The sequence below is a fragment of the Leucoraja erinacea genome, chromosome 20, assembly GCF_028641065.1.
Source record: "Leucoraja erinacea ecotype New England chromosome 20, Leri_hhj_1, whole genome shotgun sequence".
Taxonomy (NCBI): domain Eukaryota; kingdom Metazoa; phylum Chordata; class Chondrichthyes; order Rajiformes; family Rajidae; genus Leucoraja; species Leucoraja erinaceus.
The window spans coordinates 36,378,928-36,397,018 of record NC_073396.1 but is presented as its reverse complement, the minus strand read 5'-3'; the positions used below and the strand labels follow the sequence as shown (position 1 = coordinate 36,397,018).

At 41.8% G+C, this 18,091-nt stretch overlaps 2 protein-coding genes across 4 annotated transcripts in view; one reads left to right on the top strand and one right to left on the bottom strand.

Moving 5' to 3' along the window:
* Positions 1-5,129, bottom strand: part of abcc1 (ATP-binding cassette, sub-family C (CFTR/MRP), member 1) — a 169,919-nt gene extending 164,790 nt beyond the window's left edge. Inside the window, exon 1 of the mRNA XM_055651875.1 lies at positions 4,867-5,129. The gene's annotated coding sequence lies outside the window, so the exon portion shown is untranslated. The remainder of the gene's footprint in view (positions 1-4,866) is intronic.
* cep20 (centrosomal protein 20) lies at positions 5,016-17,420 on the top strand. 3 transcript variants are annotated; one of them, XM_055651877.1, is made up of 5 exons: positions 5,016-5,148; positions 9,947-10,144; positions 12,432-12,516; positions 15,016-15,152; positions 16,671-17,420. In XM_055651877.1, the coding sequence occupies exons 1-5, from the start codon at positions 5,121-5,123 to the stop codon at positions 16,745-16,747; spliced, it is 525 nt and encodes a 174-aa protein (XP_055507852.1). In that variant the 5' UTR covers positions 5,016-5,120; the 3' UTR covers positions 16,748-17,420. The 3 variants fall into 3 exon arrangements, 2 of the variants coding, with proteins under 2 accessions (XP_055507852.1, XP_055507853.1); XR_008725140.1 differs by lacking the exon at positions 12,432-12,516; XM_055651878.1 differs by lacking the exons at positions 15,016-15,152; positions 16,671-17,420 and having other exon boundaries at positions 12,432-12,520.
* The last annotated feature ends 671 nt before the right edge of the window (positions 17,421-18,091 follow it).

The window sequence follows — 18,091 nt, the reverse complement described above, 5'->3', positions numbered from 1 at the left end:
CGGAGAGTGTCTGAGGTGTCTTGATCATAGGTCGGGAGGGATTTAACCAAGGGGGATAGGATGGAGTCAAGGTATGTGGAAATGAGTTTGGTGGGGCACGAACAGGCAGAGACAATGGGTCTGCCAGGACAGTCAGGTTTGTGGATTTTGGGGAGAAGGTAAAATCGGGCCGTGCGGGGCTGGGGAACGATGAGGTTGGAGGCTCGGGGGGGCAGGGCGTCGGCGTTGATGAAGTCGGTGATGGTGCTTGAGATAGTGGCCTGGTGCTCGTCAGTGGGGTCATGGTCCAGGATAAGTAGGAGGAGGTGTCCGAGAGTTTGCGCGTGGCCCCAGCTTTGTAGATATCGACGCGCCAGACTACTACGGCACCTCCCTTGTCGGCGGGTTTGATAACCCAGTCTGGGTTGTTGCGGAGTGAGTCAATGGCAGTACGTTCGGGGGGGGGGGGAGAGATTGGAGTGAGATAAGGGAATGGAGAAGTTGAGGCGGTTGATGTCGCAACGGCAGTTTTGGATAAAAAGTTCTAAAGCCGGAGGGCCACGAGGGAGGGTCCACGAGGAGGGGGTTCATTGGAGACGGGAAAAGGGGTCATCAATGGGGGGCGAGGACTCCTTCCCGTGGAAGAACGCTGTGAGACGGAGGCGACGGTAGAAGAGCTCCAAGTCGTGGTGGGCGCGGAACGCGCTGAGGTGGGGACGGAGGAGGACAAAGGTGAGACCTCTGCTGAGGACCGACCGTTCGGTGTCGGAGAGGGGGAGGTCGGGGGCGATGGTGAGCACCCGGCAGGGATGGGTGTTGGGGCCGGAGGAAGGCAGGTGAGTGGACTGATTCAGGTAAACGAGGGCATCAGTGTTTGTTGAATCTTCCTATGTGAATTGCTTCAAACAAAACTAACTAATTCTAAGTCTTGCATTTATAAATATTGTCAAATCATCTTTAGAATATAGGTTAGAAGTACAATGACCTTACTAAACCTCACCATCGGGTGGCGCCTTGCCAACAGTCTGTCACGTCCCTCTTTATGTTGTTTTTTATCGTGTTAAATGTATGTTTTAGTGTTCCTTAGCTTGTTTTATGTGTGGGGGGGGGGAGGGGAGGGGGGTTGGGGGTGGGGGAAACTTTTTTTAATCTCTTACCTCGATGGAGATGCAATTTTTTTCCGTATCGTATCTCCGTCAGCACTGCGGCCTGACATCTCCTCTGCTGGAGACCAACTTCGGGAGCTCTAACCGTGGAAGCCTGCAGGACTTAACATCGTGCAGCTGGCAATCCCTGTTGGGGATCGACCTTGGAGCTCCAACCGCAGGAACCTGCGGACTTTAACATTGTGGAGCTCGCAGTCCCTGGTTAGAGACCGACTTCAGGAGCTCCAGGCCGCAGGAGCTCGGCCGCCCCGACACGGGAGCTTCGACTGCCCCGAAGCAGGAGCTTTGATCGCCCCGACTGCGGATGGTTCGACTGCACCCATTTTTCCCACAATCCTGCCCCATTTCCCCCCCTCCTCAGTTTCCTTATTTTCTGCTCTGGCCTATGTCCACCTGTATATCAAACAAAATCTCCTTCACCTGTATCTACCTATCATTTGCCAGGCCTTGTTCTGTCCACAACTCTTTTGCAGCTATGTCTCTCACTTACTACTGAAGTCTGAAGAAGGATTCTGAAACATCTCCTCTACATTTCTCACATTGATCCTGCCAGACCAGCACTTTGTGTCTTTTTTATGTATAAAATAAAGGATTGAACAAACTTGAATTGTTTTCTCTTGATCATTGGATGCTGAAAGGTGACCAAATAGAAGTGCCGGTATACAAATCATAAGAGGCATAGATAGGGCATTTAAGCAGTCTTAAAGGTGAGTTTCTTAGTTTATTTTACGCAGAGAGTGATAGGTGCCTGGAACATGCTGCCAGAGGAGGTGGTAGTAGCAGACACAATAGCAACAAACTCATGCATACATAGACACATGGACAGATAGAGAATTGAGAGATATGGACAATGTATAGGCAGATGGGAATGCTTTAATTTGGCATCATGGTTAACAAGGTGGACTGAATGACCGGTTTCTGAGCTGTACTTTCCTGTGTTCTATGATGACTGTTTGTGAGATTTGTTTATTTTTAAATGTTGTTGTGGGAGTATTTTACTCCCACACAAAAAAAATGGCAAACATATTCAAGCTGCACACAGATAAACAGAACCAATGACATTGCAGAATTTGATACAGAGCTAACACAGTTCCTTTTAAAATTAAAGTTAACAATGTTATCTATGCTTCATTGCATTGAAACATGCAAGATTACCTTTTGTGTGGCATTCACTGCTGTTCAGCAGTCTTTGTGGCCTACTTATCTCTTGTGAACAATATCAAACAGAACAAATACAGCTGTTAATGTAGAAATGTGTTCCAACTTAGAATAGAATAGAATAGTTTCTTTATTGTCATTGTAACATGGGCCATGTACAACGAAATTTAAAATGTCAGCCAGTCAGTGCAGCATTCAAACATTTCTAAAGCTAACGAAACATCCACGGTAAAATAATAAAGATAAGCAAATAAATAAAAATCACAGAGAAAACACGCATACACACCCAACCCTCCATCCTTCTGTCGATTTCACCGTTACCACAGTCCCTTAGTCTGTATCGCCCCTGCGTTCCTTGGCGGCCACATTTAGTGCTTTTATAGCAGTGGGGTAAAAACTGTTTTGTAGTCTATTTGTCCTTGTCCTTGTGGATCTGTACCGTCTGCCTGATGGCAACAGTTCAAACAGGGAGTGTCCGGGGTGGGAAATGTCCTTTATTATATTCTGGGTTTTTTTGGTGCAGCGGGAACTGTGTAGGTCCTCCAAGGTAAGGAGAGGGCAGCCGACAATCCTCTGGGCGTTGTCAATGGCCCTCTGGAGCGCTTTCCTCTGAGCCACTGTGCAGCTGGTGTACCACACGCATACACAGTATGTTAGTATGCTCTCAATGGAGCACCGATAAAAGGACAGCAGCAGCCTCTGAGTGATGTTGTTCTTCCTGAGCACCCGCAGGAAGTGCAGTCTCTGCTGGACCTTTTTCAGCAGCGCAGTGGTGTTCACGCTCCACGTCAGGTCCTCCTCAATGTGGATTCCCAGGAAGCGGAAATCCGCCACCCTCTCTACACAGTCCCCTCTGATGGTCAGTGGTACCATGTCCGTTTTGTTTTTCCTGAAGTCTATTATTACCTCCTTCGTCTTTGAGGTGTTGAGGAGCAGGTTATTTTCTTCGCACCACACTGTCAGCTGCTCCACCTCATCCCGGTAGGCGTACTCGTCCCCCGCGGAGATGAGTCCCACCACTGTAGTGTCATCCGCAAATTTGACAATGGTGTTGCTGTGGTGGGCGGGGGTGCAGTCATGCGTGTAGATGGTGTAGAGCAGGGGGCTCAGTACACAGCCCTGTGGAGAGCCGGTACTGAGGCTGAGGGCCGTGGATGTGTGATGGCCCACTCTGACTCTCTGGCTTCGACCCGACAGGAAGCTATTTATCCACGTACAGGTGGAGTGTGGAAGTCCCAAGTCCCCCAGTTTGTCCACCAGTTTGTGGGGAAGGATAGTATTAAAAGCAGAGCTGTAGTCCACAAAGAGCATCCGCACGTAGCTCCCCCGCTGCTCCAGGTGAGACAGTGCAGCATGGAGAGCTGTGGCTACAGCGTCCTCTGTGGATCTATTCGCTCTGTACGCAAACTGGTGGGGGTCAAAGCTTCGGGGCAGAAGTGATGTGATGTGACCCCGGACCAGTTTTTCAAAACACTTCATCACCACTGGTGTGAGTGCGACTGGCCGGTAGTCGTTGAGGCTGGAGATGTTGTTTTTTTTGGGCAAGGGGACTATGGTGGAGGATTTCAGACAGGGTGGAACAGTGGACTGGGCCAGAGACTGGTTAAAAATCCTCGTCCAGACTCCAGCCAGCTGGTCTGCGCAGTCCTTCAACACGCGTCCAGAGACGCCGTCCGGACCAGTAGCCTTCCTTGGATTGATGGCCCGCAGAGTGCGCCTCACCTCATGCTCCTCTATCTTGAGGGGTAGGCTGCTGTAGACGATGTGCTGTGATGTGGCTGTCTCGGGTGGCTCCACTTCAAAGCGAGCAACTTGACATTATTCGATCGTTAAGCCATGAATGAAAACATTTAGTAAGCTGTGTTAGGCAAATCCTCAGTCATTAATATTAGCAACAGCAACATTAATTGCCCTAATAGCTCACTGAATAAATATAGTTTGGTGATCGAAGGAGTAACTTCCATTCACATAGGAGTTCATAAGACCGATAGGCAAATTGTTCAGGGCTCCTATTGATTCCAGCTCTCGTTTAAGACTACATCATTAAATAATTGTTGATTATTTAAGGAATTGTAGATGCAGGCATCATGAGGCAAAAAACAAATCACTGAAGGAACTCAGTTGGTCAGGCAGTATCTGTGGAGGGAAATGGACAGAAGACCCTTCTTTATACTTTTATTGATTGTGATGAATCATCCTACATTTCCTTGCTTTGAGCTTTGATTTGTCATTTTCACACCTTACCCTTCTATATCTCTAGACTAGAGTCTCGTCACCCTCTCCCCGACTCTCAGTCTGAAGAAGGGTCTCGACCCGAAACGTCACTCATTCCTTCTCTCCAGTGATGCAACCTGGCCCGCTGAGTTACTCCAGCGTTTTGTGGCTATCCTCCAGAGAAGCCGCTTGTCGCGCTGAGTTACTCCAACACTGTTTGTCTATGGTCCACAGATACTGACTGCCCCGATGGTTACTCCAACACTGTGTCATCTATGGTCCAGAGATGCTGCCTAACCCGCTGAGTTACTCTAGCACTTGTGTCCTAGCTCTGGAGATGCTGCCTTACCGGATTGGTTACTCCAGCACTGTGTGTGTGTATCTTCCCCAGATGCGACCTGACCCGCTGATTCTCCAGCACCGTGTGTCTATCATCCAGAGATGTTGCCCGTCATGCTGTTACTCCAGCACAGTGTCGGTGCCCGCGTTACCGCCAGGAGCGGCCCGGCCCGGCGCGGCGCGGCCTGCACCCGCTGCCATGGCAACCGCGCCCTCTACAGCCCAGCCAGCTCGGCGGTCACGTGGGCGGGCGAAGGCGGGCAAATGGCGACCGTTAGCGAGCTGAAAGCCGGTAGGTGTCGGCAGCCGCCAATAGACTCAACTCAGCTGTGGGAATGATGATAGTTGATGCGAATCGTCTCGCAGATCGGGCTGTTGTAGGCCGGCGGGCTGAAGGCGTGTTGTGGGCCGGCTTCATTCCGTTTATCGCCGGACTTGGTGCCAACTCTAGCGCCGCTGGAGACGGTTCACCAAGAGTCACGCTGTTGACAGTGATAATAAACCCTCCACGGGCCCACTCACAAGCACTGCCAAACAATATGTGACAGAAACCCAACAAACTAAGGTTCTCTCCGTCTGATCAAGCCAGAGGGGGGAGGAAAGTTTAGTGGGTGGCGACGGAGTGAATTATCTCGGGCCCGGGCAACTGAAGCCACCTCCCCGCGTTTCAATGTAATACATGATTTTATACCCTTGGGCAGAAAAGGCTTGAATCTTCAGGAAGTAGTCACTTTCACGAATTCACGCTTGCAATAAGTTTATTTTTGCAGTTTCAGTTTTTGCTCCTGCTGAATAACCTACATGGGGAATTGTCTATCTCAAATGTAGAAATAAGAAATCGCAGCTGCTAGTTTACTAAAAGAAAAGGCAACGTGCTGGAGTAACTCAGCGTGTCAGGCAGCATTTCTGCAAAATATGGATAGGTGATGTTTGGATGGGATCTTTCTTCAAACTTGTACTCTCAAATGTATTTCTCCCCAATTTTCAGTTGATCCAACAGTAGTTGATACCTTTCTGTATGTTTTTATTGTACTGAATTCATAGCGGTAAAGCTGGCTATTATTTAATTGCCAGGAACCATTGGAGTTCTGCTCCATTTAAAAAATGCCTATTGTTCTTTGGAATCTATCTCACAATGTCTCTTCAACCTATTGCCTTCAGTTTAGCATATTTCAAGAAATGCTCTTTTTTTTCCCTAGAAGCTTTCCAATTTCTCTGATATACTGTTCTCTGATATACCATATCAATCTATACTAAATTAGATTCAGCAGACTTGTATTGGTGTTTTCAAATATGGCATAAAAAATGGAAAATGATAACATCATGTGGTCATTTCCATTAACGTCTGCAGTAATAAAATTAAACTCATTGACTTTAAAATCTTTATTGAAATAAGATCACATGCACAACTATGAAATACTCTGTACATTTATGAAGAAATATTATTATGGATAGCTGCAGCAATTTGAGGTATCCCATAACCTCTTGGCTTTTTATTCTCCCCCCATCATTAGTTCCCTCTGTAATCTACATGGATAGGACATGTTTGGAGGGATATGGGCCAAGAGCGGAAAGGTGGGACTAGTATAGCTCGGGGCATGTTTGCCGGTGTGGGTAAGTTGGGCCAAAGGGCCTGTTTCCACACTGTATCATTCTATGATTCTAAAGCAGGGGACTTCAACAATGTCAGTTTGAAGAAGTCACTTCATAACTACTGCTTGCATGTGTTCTGCTGCAACCAACTCCCTCAACAATTGCTACGCCGCTGCTTGGAACTGGTGATGTTGCCTGAATGAGGACACTAGTGAATTTGGAAAATGTTGTTGAGGTAATGTTAGAATCTCGCTAGTTTACAGTTGCCTGCTCAGGGTGGCGCAGCTGGTAGACCTGCTGCCGCACAGTGCCAGAGCCCAGGATGAATTTCTGACCTCAGGTGCTGTCTGTGTGGAATTTGCATTTTCCCCCTGTGGTTGGTTTCCGCTGGATGCCTCCCACATCCTAAAGATGTATGGGTTTGTAAGTTAATTGGCCTCTGTAAATACCCCATGTGTGTAGAGAGTGAATGCATAAGTGGGATGGAGTCAGAGCATGGATGCAGGCCCTTCAGCCCAACTTTCCATACCGACCAAGATGCCCCATCAAAGCTAGTTCTATTTGTCCACATTAGGCCCATATCCCTCTAAACCTTTCCCATCCATGTACCAGACCAAGTGTATTTTAAATGTTATTGTATCAGCCTCAACTCCCTCCTCTGGCAGTTCATTCCATATACCCACCATTCCCTCAGTGAAAATGTTGCCTCACTAGTTCTTAATCTTTTGCTCTCTTACCTTAAACTTATATTCTCTGATTCTTGATTCATCTAACTTGGGTAAAAGGCTCACCTTATCAATTCACCTATTCACCTTTTCAATTCCCCTCATGATTTAATACATCTCTATTAGATCACCCCTTGACTTTATAGATGCACTTGATCGAATAAAGTCCTAGCCTGCCCAACCTCTCCGCATAGCTCAGGCCATCGAGTCCTGGCAACATCCCGTAAATTTCTGAAGCAGCAGAGCAGGGTGGTGGGTATATGGGATGAGTGACTTAGGCAGAAACTATGACAACATTTAAAAGATATATGAACAGATACATGAATAGGAAAGGTTTAGATGGATATGGGTCAAACGTGGGCACGTGTGACAAGTGTAGATGGGGCACCTTGGTTGCCGTGGCAAGCAGGACCGATGGGCCTGCTTCTATGCTCTATGACTTTGAGAAAATAGTTGGGCCTAGGTCACTGCCCTGAGGTGGGTATCCTCTGGTAATCATAATGTGATACAATATGTATGTTTTTTACCACCAAATCATTTTTCCTTTGATATTAATTGACTTCAGTTTTACCATGTTGTTGCAATGCTATATTTGGTTAAAAGCTACCTTGATGTAAAGTATGGTTACTCTCAACTCGGATGCAGCATTGCAGCAACAACGATTAAGACATTTCTTTGGGCAGTGAAACACCTTACCGATTTTGCACTGAGATTGGGATTGTTCGTAGACCGGGTTAAGATCATGGCTTGTCACTTCTACAAACCAAGCCTTTTGAAAATGAACCTCCAGACTACAAATGAATATATTGTGACTGTGTTCCATACTAGAAAGATACTCACTTAGCTGAGTCGCATTTCTGAGCACCCAAATCTAAGACAGACACAAAATGCTTGAGTAACTCAGAGGGACAGGCAACATCTCTGGAGAGAAGGAATGGGTGATGTTTCCGATCGAGGCCAGTGCTGTCGCCTCACCTGAGTTCCAGGCTCAGCACCTGGCCTACAGCCTGCATGGTGCAGACTCCAACAGAGATGCTGCCTGTCCCGCTGAATTACACCACCATTTTGTGTCTATCTTCAGTGTAAACCAGCATCTGCAGATCCTTCCTACCCAAATCTAAGATGTGCTCTTCAGTAATAATCTTTGTATGCCAAAATAAGAAACATCCATTGACTATCAGCATATTTCTAACAAACTCCAGTTGAAGTCAACCAATTTCTCTTTTATTAAACGGGTCAGACAGCATGTCTGGTGAAAAGGAATAGGTGAAGTTTCGAGTCGACCTGAAATGTCACCTTTTTCTTTTGTCTGAAGAAGGATCGCGACCCAAAAATTCACTTATTCCTTTTGAGTCTGAAGAAAGATTGCAACCCGAAACGTCACCTATTCCTTTTCTCCAAAGATGCTGTCTGACCTGCTGAGTTATTCCAGTTATTTGTGTCTATCTTCAGTTTAAACCAACATCTGCAGTTCCTTCCCACACATTTCTCTTTTATTATCTTACTTAAAATATTCCCGCTTTCTACTGTTATTTCTAAAAATGTCTTTTGAATTGTATGAAATTCAGACCTCACCTGAAAGCCATGTATGTGTTAGTGTTCACATTAGCAATCTACAATTGTTGTTCAGTCAACGTAATGCACATTGTGTTGCCCTGAAAACAGTTCAAATTCCAAGATACTTTGGTGTAACCTTTTTCGCTTTAGACCTTTCTTTTGCAACGGGACTGACTGAACATCTGCTCAAAATAATATGGTGATTGGACAATCCATGAAGTATTCTATTCATTATTCTAGTGGTCATGGTATAAATAGAATTTGGATACAAACAGAATTTAACAAGATTTGCGAATAAGATGCCATGCAAAAGGATGCCTTTAACTGGCTGATTGTATTATAATCTCGATTCTGCATTCAGGAAAACTCAAGTCTTTATCCACTTGTCTTTAAAGTAATGGCGTTATTCTGCACCCATCACTCTTTGAGAAAGGGTCTGAAAACCTGCAGGACTTTGAGAGAAAAATACCCCTCATCTGTCTTAAACAGGCAGCAATTTAATTTTAATCTGTAGTTCTATAGTTTCTCAAAGCTAAAATATCCTTTCTACAGTCACCATTTCAAGACCATTTAGGATTTTACATGCTCTAATCAAGTCCTCGTTCACTCTTAAACTCCACAGATACAAACATAGAATTCTCATGAGACAGATTACCAATTCCATAGAATAATAAAAATTATTTGAACTGCTACCAATGCCCTGTGTAATTGAAACATAATGTCTTTACTTTTGTGTCCCCTGCAGTAAACAACAGCATTTTGTTAGCTCTCCTAATTTTTTGCCGTAAAATATGCATATTAGGGGTTGGAGAAATGGGTGAGAGTTCAGGTGTGGCATAGGGAATGGAATGGTATCTTACTGTTCCCATTTAAAATAATGAATTTATGTTTTCTTTTAATGGGCTTTCAGTTTTGCAGTCATTTAAAAAAAAAGTTAAATAACCCTATAAAGAAATCCTCTATAATGTCATTGAAAGCATAATGTGCTGTTGTTATTGTCCCTTTTGTTGGAAGTGCCACTTGTCAATCATACTAACAGATATTTTAAGGAAGGTTCTAGTTACCTGTTGATTGTGATTTAAATTATTATGTTTAATACTTTTATTTTGATGACACCATCATTTATAATTGCAAGTATTGCCAATTAACTAAGTTCCCTGCTAATTCTGCAAGCATTTAAAATTAAACTTAAAAAAACATTATTTTGATTTACAGTTCTAAAAGAGACCTTAGAAAAGAGAGGTGTGATGGGTCAACTAAAAGCCAGAATTCGAGCTGAGGTTTTTAGTGCCCTGGATGATCAGAGCGAACCAAGGCCTCCACTGTCACATGAAAACCTTCTTATTAATGAGCTCATCCGTGAATATCTTGAGTTTAATAAATACAAATATACAGCATCAGTGCTTACAGCAGGTATGTACGGCCATTGTTAAATGAAATTTAAGATTTTATCTTTGTAAGTCACTTTTCTGAGAAAATATAATTCATGCTTGGTACATGTACAATGGAATTCTTGCTTGCAGCAACATCACAAGCAACTAGATTAACGTACGCTAAATACAAATTGTATATGGCAGTGAAAGAAAAGCACTGCTCGGGGGAAAAAAAGACTGCAAAAAAAACAATTAGAAAATATTGTACATAAGAAATAAGCAATTGTAACAGTTATTTTGAAAGAAAAACTGGAAAATAGCAAGTCCAATTACATATTTGTTACCTGGTGTTTTTACAGCCATGTAAAATAACCAACTACTGATACAGCAGTTTACTCTGAACCTTAACATGGTAGACATGCCATTCATCATGATATTATCTCCTTGATTGAATAATAGCCTGTTGAATGCCCTTAAATATATTACTGCAAGGATCACTCATTTCTAAAATTCACTGCCAAAACTTGGGCAAAATACATGATTTTCATCAGCAAGTTGATTGTGGTGTTGAAACAAAGTTCTATGGGAAGCAGGGGAAACTCTACAAAGGGTGGAGTAATACAAAGGAAGATATTTATTGGAGGTTGCAAAAGTTTCTTGAGGATATCCTGGATGCAACCATATGCTTCCTCTGCCGCTGTAAGATCAGAAGTGTAATTGTCTATTATGGATTACAGTGCTCAAATAAATGAAGCAGTCTTTGCCTAAATGTAGAGAACTTCTATGGAATTGAGCCGAGCCTCAATTCTACATGAATGCTAGTGAAAAACTGTTTCCACCAGTTTGAAAGGCTTTTCTGATATCATCTCCGTGATTTCTAAGTCTGGAGCAGAAAGGGGTGGAGAACACCTTCATCTACGAGTTCTCCTGCATGTCAAACAGAATTCTAACTTGGAAGTATTTCACTATTTATGTATCATTGCATTGTCAATATACTGGAAATCTTGACCAAACTGATTAATGTAAGTACCTTTATCATATGCAGCTTATCACCTCATTCCCAAGGCCCAATTAGAGTGAACACCAGGGGGATCTGTCTCGCAAGAATATGACTCCTGGTTGGCAAAGGCTCAAAAGCAGCTCATCTGATAACGGTAGTTTGAGTGCAATTGGGACTGTTCTCCATCTTGATTCATTGATTAAATATATTCACTCGAATGAAGTGTACATTTCTGAACAGTTGCTAATAATAATTAGAGCTGTGCAATGACACAAGTGAGCAATATTAGGAAAAAGATGAGAGACTGATCAAGTTGGATGATTACACACTGTTGTGCATGTTCGTTTTCTGTAATTGCAAACAGCTCAATTATAGTTGACTTTTCACACTTAAAGCAAATATCATAACCTTTCCCTATTCATTTGGTGCATAACTGGATAATTATTCTCACCAAAACTATATCTACCTTGAATGTTTATAGAGTAAGTCATTGCAACCCAAATATTTGGATTTCTATGCCTTGTAACTTACTGATTTGGTCTCTTGTTCTTTTTGAAAAGTTGATATGCACAGATGGGCAGATTGTTTATCCCCAAGATTACATTTTCAAGGTTTTAACTTTATATACATAAGGGCATGACACCTTGGAAACTCTCAACTGCTGTTGAGTTTAAGATTAATAGATGGTATGTCAATCAAACATTCCCATATGTCAACATTACACCAGTGTCAGCTTTCTGAAGAACTATCTCAATTTCAGCTGCCATTACACACAGATTTAAAAGTAAGAGTTAGGCAGGGCTGTAATATGCTTATAGACATGGGTCTATAGTTTTGTTTCCCTTAATTTTTACCTGTTTGTTTATCTTAATTCCCTCAGGCACGGGTTGGGATTATCTGAAGTTTACCAGAAATTCTCAGACTTTTGTGACACTTCCATTTGTATTTTCCACTTTAGCCTATGTTATAGTATTTTGGCTTTTATTGCATGATGCTACCTGCATCTCCAGTTGTGTTACCTTCAAAACCTTTTTTAACTATTTACATTGAAAGCAGCCATAACACACAGTATCCATAAAAATGAGACTTCAAGAAAAGAGTTCAGTTATCACAGGATTTTATATTTAGATAATCGGAATGCGACATTAATTCCATGTAACAATTTCCTGACTTCACTGTTAATAAAAAAGTATTTTTATTGCGAAGAATATTCTTTTTTCAATCCTGTAAATACAAAATAATATCTCCACTGTTGCTTCTGTTTAGATCAATATTTGCATTAAATATAATGAATAATAGCGGTTTCACAGTAAACTTTTCCACACAGAGGCTGGCCAACCTGAGATACCTTTAGAGAGACAGTTTCTAGTGAATGAGCTGAATATTGTTGAAGATACAAGCATAAAAACTGTGTAAGCAAATCCTAAAATTATTTTACTAAAATTAGAAAAATGTATGTGCTTTTGATTTCAAACAGTGTATCCAATATCATAAAACATTTGCTTTCTTCGCACTTCTTTCTCTAATTGCCAGAATTTAAAGTAGTGGTTATGTTCACAACTTTGATCTCTGCCCTATCAAATGCATTCCCTTTGTTTTCACCTTATCCTTTTTGCAGTTTCGAACACATGTTTTACCTCACTTTTCTAGATATGTGTCATTGCCTTGAAATGTCAAATCTGTTTTCTTCTACAAATGACTGAAGGATAGCCAATGTTGTTCCTTTATTTAAAAGGGCAGCATGGATAAGCCAAGTAACTACAGACTGGTGAGCTTTGTGCCAGTGGTAGGGAAATTATGTACATTTGGAAAGGCAGGGCTTAATATGACTTTATGCAATGGAAATTCGGGCCTCACTAGTTTAATAGTCTTTTGATTAATGAGGGCAATGTGATAGACATCATCCACATGGATTTTAGCAAGGTTTTGACAAGGTCCCACAGGTAGGCTGGTCCACAGGTTAAGGCACACGGGGATCCAAGGCAAGCTTGCTAATTGGATCCAAAGTGTACAAGAAAGAAAAGCAGTTGCTGGTTTACACCAAAGATAGACACAAAATGCTGGAGTAACTCAGTGGGTCAGGCAGCATCTCTGGAGAAAAGGAATAAGTGACAGTCTAATGAAGGGTCTCAACCCGAAACATCACCTATTCCTTTTCTCCGGAAATGCTGCCTGGCACACTGAGTTACTCCAGCATGTTGTATCTATAATTGGATCCATAATGGTTTGGCAATAGGGTACAGAGGGTAGTGGTAGAAGGATCCTTTTCTGATTAGAAGTTTGTGCCCAGTTGTGTATTACAGGATCAGTGCAGGAATCCTTGGTGTGGTATATATTAATGACTTTGATGTGAATGTTGGAGAAATGATTAAGTTCACACATGAAAATTGGTGGTGTTGTAGATAACAAAGAAGGTAGTCGAAGTCTAACAGCAGAATTTAGATCAAATGGAAAGTTCAGTAGAGTACTGGCAGATGGAATTTAATCCCGCCGAGTGTGAGATTAGGTATTTTGGGATGGCATAATGGTAGACTACACACAGTAAATGGTAAGGCACCAAAGAATGTTGATGAAAAGAGATCCTGAGTTCTGAGTTCCTGGTTCCAAGTTAAATAGAGTGATGAAGAAAGCGTATGTCATGTTTGCCTTCATAGATCTGGACAGAATACAAATGTTGGGACGCTATTTTTCAACTTAACAAAATGCTAGTTATATCGCAATTGGAGTATTGTGTGCAGTTCTGCTGCTGCATTGGTTGTACTGGAGATGAGGCAGAAGAAATTCAGATTGGAATGGCTGGATGTGTTTTCCTTGAGGCAAAAGAGGTGGCGGGGCAATCTCAAAAAGTGTATAAAATCCTATAGCATTGATAGAATATTTTCCCCATGGCAGGGTTATTACAAATTAAGGTATATGTTTAAAGTGTTAGGAGAAAGTTTTTAACTGGATATGAGGGACGAGTTTTCCTCTGCAGAATAATTGAAATCTGGAACTTGCTGCTATCACATTTAGATAGTCACTTGAATAGGCAAGGAATAAGTTGATATCGACCTAATGAAGGCATGTGGGATTAATGTAGATGGGCTGGATGGTCGGCATGGCCAGGGTTGGCTGATGAGCCTATTCCTGTGCTGTGCAGTTCTAAGGCTCTGCATAGTTGCTGCATGATTGGCTGAGATTTTGCTTCAGATTTATGGTATTTGGGGCATTTTCAATATCAACTATTCATCTGGATCTACTAATTTCTCTCTCACCGAACAAACAAATATAAGAAATTATGCTTTAATACTGGTGGTGTATTTTGAAATATAATTGGTTCCTACCCTGGAATCATCCTTTCATAATCCTTTAAATCATTTGAATGACCATTAGTTCATGGAATTTATTTGTGTAATTTGAAAACTGTACAATAAAACAAAATAGCAGCATTTAGTATAAATCTAAGTAAACATATTCTTAGAAATAACTAACAGAAAAAGGCTAATGTAGCAATTTAAAAAATTTAAAATTTGTATCTACAATGTTCTCAATATACTATTTGACTGAGAAACATTATTTGGATGTTGGAGAAGCAATTTCTTTCCAGACAGTCCCCATTTCACCATCTTCTCAAATTAGCTGCTGGTAATATACTATTCAAGACTTTGAAAATCAGAGCTCATGTTTAGTTTACAGTTTACATCAAATATTGTTGTTCAAGATGTTTCATAGTGATTGTTATTTATATGCATTTACAAGCTAATTTTGCATGAATAATTACTTACTGAATACAAATGTTTACTGCATAACATGCCTTTTATTAATATTTTCATAATTTCAATTCTTTCATATGATGTGACAAGTTCAGTAACTTCTATGAAATAAAATGTTACATGTGATTAAAGAATGTTAATTTTCTGCTCTCTCTATAGCCCTTTACTGTATGGAATTCTAGCTCATTTTGTCAATGAGAACAAGGAGGATGGAGTAAAATCTCTTGCTAAAACTACATCGTTGCCAAATATAAAGAAAGTGATTTTAAGAGAGCCAAATGATAAGTGCAGTCCAGGTAGGCCATTTAAATTGCACTTTGTCAGGCTGCAAATATTTTGTTCACTTTAAGATTTATAATTACTTTGCAGTTTAATTCAGAAAGCAAAGACAATGAGGTGCAGCAAAGGTTCACCTGCACCTCCTCCAACCTCATCTATTGCATCCGTTGCTCTACATCGGTGAGACCAAGCGCAGGCTTGACGGTCGCTTCGCTCTGTTCGCGAAAACCAACCTAATCTCCCGGTGGCTCAGCACTTCAACTCCCCCTCCCATTCCGAATCCGACCTTTCGGTCCTTGGCCTCCTCCATGGCCAGAGTGAGCACCACCGTAAATTGGAGGAACGGCATCTAATATTTCGCTTGGGCAGTTTGCACCCCAGCAGTATGAACATTGACTTCTCTAATTTCAGGTAGTCCTTACTTTCTCCTCCCCTTCTCGGCTCTCCCTCAGCACACTGGCTCCTCCTCTTCCTTTCTTCTTCCCCCCCCTCCCCCATATCAGTCTGAAGAAGGGTTTCATCCCGAAACATTGCCCATTTCCTTCGCTCCATAGATGCTACCTCACCTGCTGAGTTTCTCCAACATTTTTGTCTACCGACAATGTATTATTGTTGCAGTGAGTTAAAACACCCGGGGGGGGAGGGGGGAGGGGGTTGTTAACAGATAAAAAACACTTCTGAAATGTATGCAAGTAGTTTGTATTTTGTGTTTTGATTTATTAGTGAAAGAACCATAAGTAGTTGAATATTAAATTATCTTGTCAATAAAACCTGAAGTAGTGTTCCACTATCCTTTAGCAAGTTTTGTTTGCCATTGGCACAAGCCATTGAAAAGAAATGGCACATTGATTAACTCCAAAAAATGATTTTTATTTTCCACTTCCAGTTACAGGCTCATAGAAACATAGACAATAGGTGCAGGATTAGGCCATTCGGCCCTTCAAGCCTGCACCGCCATTCGATATGATCATGGCTGATCATCCAACTCAGTATCCCATCCCTGCCTTCTCTCCATACCCCCTGATCCCTTTAGCCACAAGGGCCACATCTAACTCCCACTTAAATATAGCCAATGAACTGGCCTCAACTACCTTCTGTGGCAGAGAATTCCACAGATTCACCACTCTCTGTGTAAAAAATGATGTTTTTCTCATCTCGGTCCTAAAAGACTTCCCTCTTATCCTTAAACTGTGACCCCTAGTTCTGGACTTCCCCAACATCGGGAATAATCTTCCTGCATCTAGCCTGTCCAACCCCTTAAGAATTTTGTTAGTTTCTATAAGATCCCCCTTCAATCTTCTAAACTCCAGCGTGTACAAGCCGAGTCTATCTTCATATGAAAGTCCTGCCATCCCAGGAATCAATCTGGTGAACCTTCTCTGTACTCCCTCTATGGCAAGAATGTCTTTCCTCAGATTAGGAGACCAAAACTGTACGCAATACTCCAGGTGTGGTCTCACCAAGACTTTTGGTGAGACCACACCTGGCTCTTTTGAGATATATATATATATATGTCTCTCTTTTTTTTCTTTCAGGGGACTTGCCTGAATCTAGTAGATTAATTGGAAGAAGCTTTGAAGACCCCTTTGTTCTCAAAGGTGGACATTCATAACTGTTGATTTATCCTTTTGTTGTTTGTTATCCAACACTAGTTTTGTTAACAATAAAGATGGAGTCCTACAAAATAGATATGCAATTTGGTCCTCTGTGTCCTCTTTATTCTGGTTTCTCCTTTAATAATATCAGATATGTTTAAGAAGTTCTAAATTTCTTAATGGGACCAACTTTCAATTATTCTGGAGCATTTGTACCATGCAGCTTGTTCTTATACTTCATCCATATGCATTATCATTTGACTGAATGCCTTTTTGTGTTGTGATGTGCCTGTTATTCTTTTTAAGTGCAATCTTTCTAATTTAGTCTTGTTTATTTTCCAACAAATAATTTGGATGGTGTAACTCATGACACTAACTAGGTCATATAAATTGAAATAAAAACATGTCCTTCATGGATACACTGTCCAACACTTAAGATTCACAATGTAGTTTGATTCTCCATTAACTTGTCTATTTTACATTATTGCTGTGGAGGAGCCTTGTTCAACTTGATGAAACCGAAGAGGTCATAAACACAATTGCATTGTGTTTTACATGACAGAGTTGGATGTGCATGGGTACTATCAACACCATAACTGTACATTGAAATCATTGAAACTATTTGTATATTTGATTTTAATAAGAATATTTATAAAATGTTTTATACTTAATAAAGCTGATATTGCTGTTTCAGTGTGGGTTTGTTGTCCAACAATATCAAGTTTGCATAATTTGATAACTAAGTGGACTAAACTATTCAGGATGAGGAGTTTTGACTGGGTTAAACTACATTAAAGACATCATACAATTGAAAGCTTATAGAAACATAGAAATTAGGTGCAGGAGTAGGCCATTCGGCCCTTCGAGCCTGCACCACCATTCAATATGATCATGGATGATCATCCAACTCAGTATCCTGTACCTGCCTTCTCTCCATACCCCCTGATCCCTTTAGCCACAAGGACCACATCTAACTCCCTCTTAAATATAGCCAATGAACTGGCCTCAACTACCTTCTGTGGCAGAGAATTCCAGAGATTCACCACTCTCTGTGTGAAAAATGTTTTTCTCATCTCGGTCATAAAGGATTTCCCCCATATCCTTAAACTGTGACCCCCTGTACTGGACTTCCCCAACATCTGGAACAATCTTCCTGCATCTAGCCTGTCGAACCCCTTAAGAATTTTGTAAGTTTCTATAAGATCCCCTCTCAATCTCCTAAATTCTAGAGAGTATAAACCAAGTCTATCCAGTCTTTCTTCATAAGACAGTCCTGACATCCCAGGAATCAGTCTGGTGAACCGTCTCTGCACTCCCTCTATGGCAATAATGTCCTTCCTCAGATTTGGAGACCAAAACTG

Bases quoted from the DNA above. Each gene is read 5' to 3' on its own strand.
- cep20 (XM_055651877.1), top strand. From the start codon at position 5,121: ATGGCGACCGTTAGCGAGCTGAAAGCCG. The intron at 12,517-15,015 runs GTAAGCAAATCC...CTCTCTCTATAG, and splicing joins GATACAAGCATAAAAACTGT to CCCTTTACTGTATGGAATTC. The intron at 15,153-16,670 runs GTAGGCCATTTA...TTTTTCTTTCAG, and splicing joins AAATGATAAGTGCAGTCCAG to GGGACTTGCCTGAATCTAGT.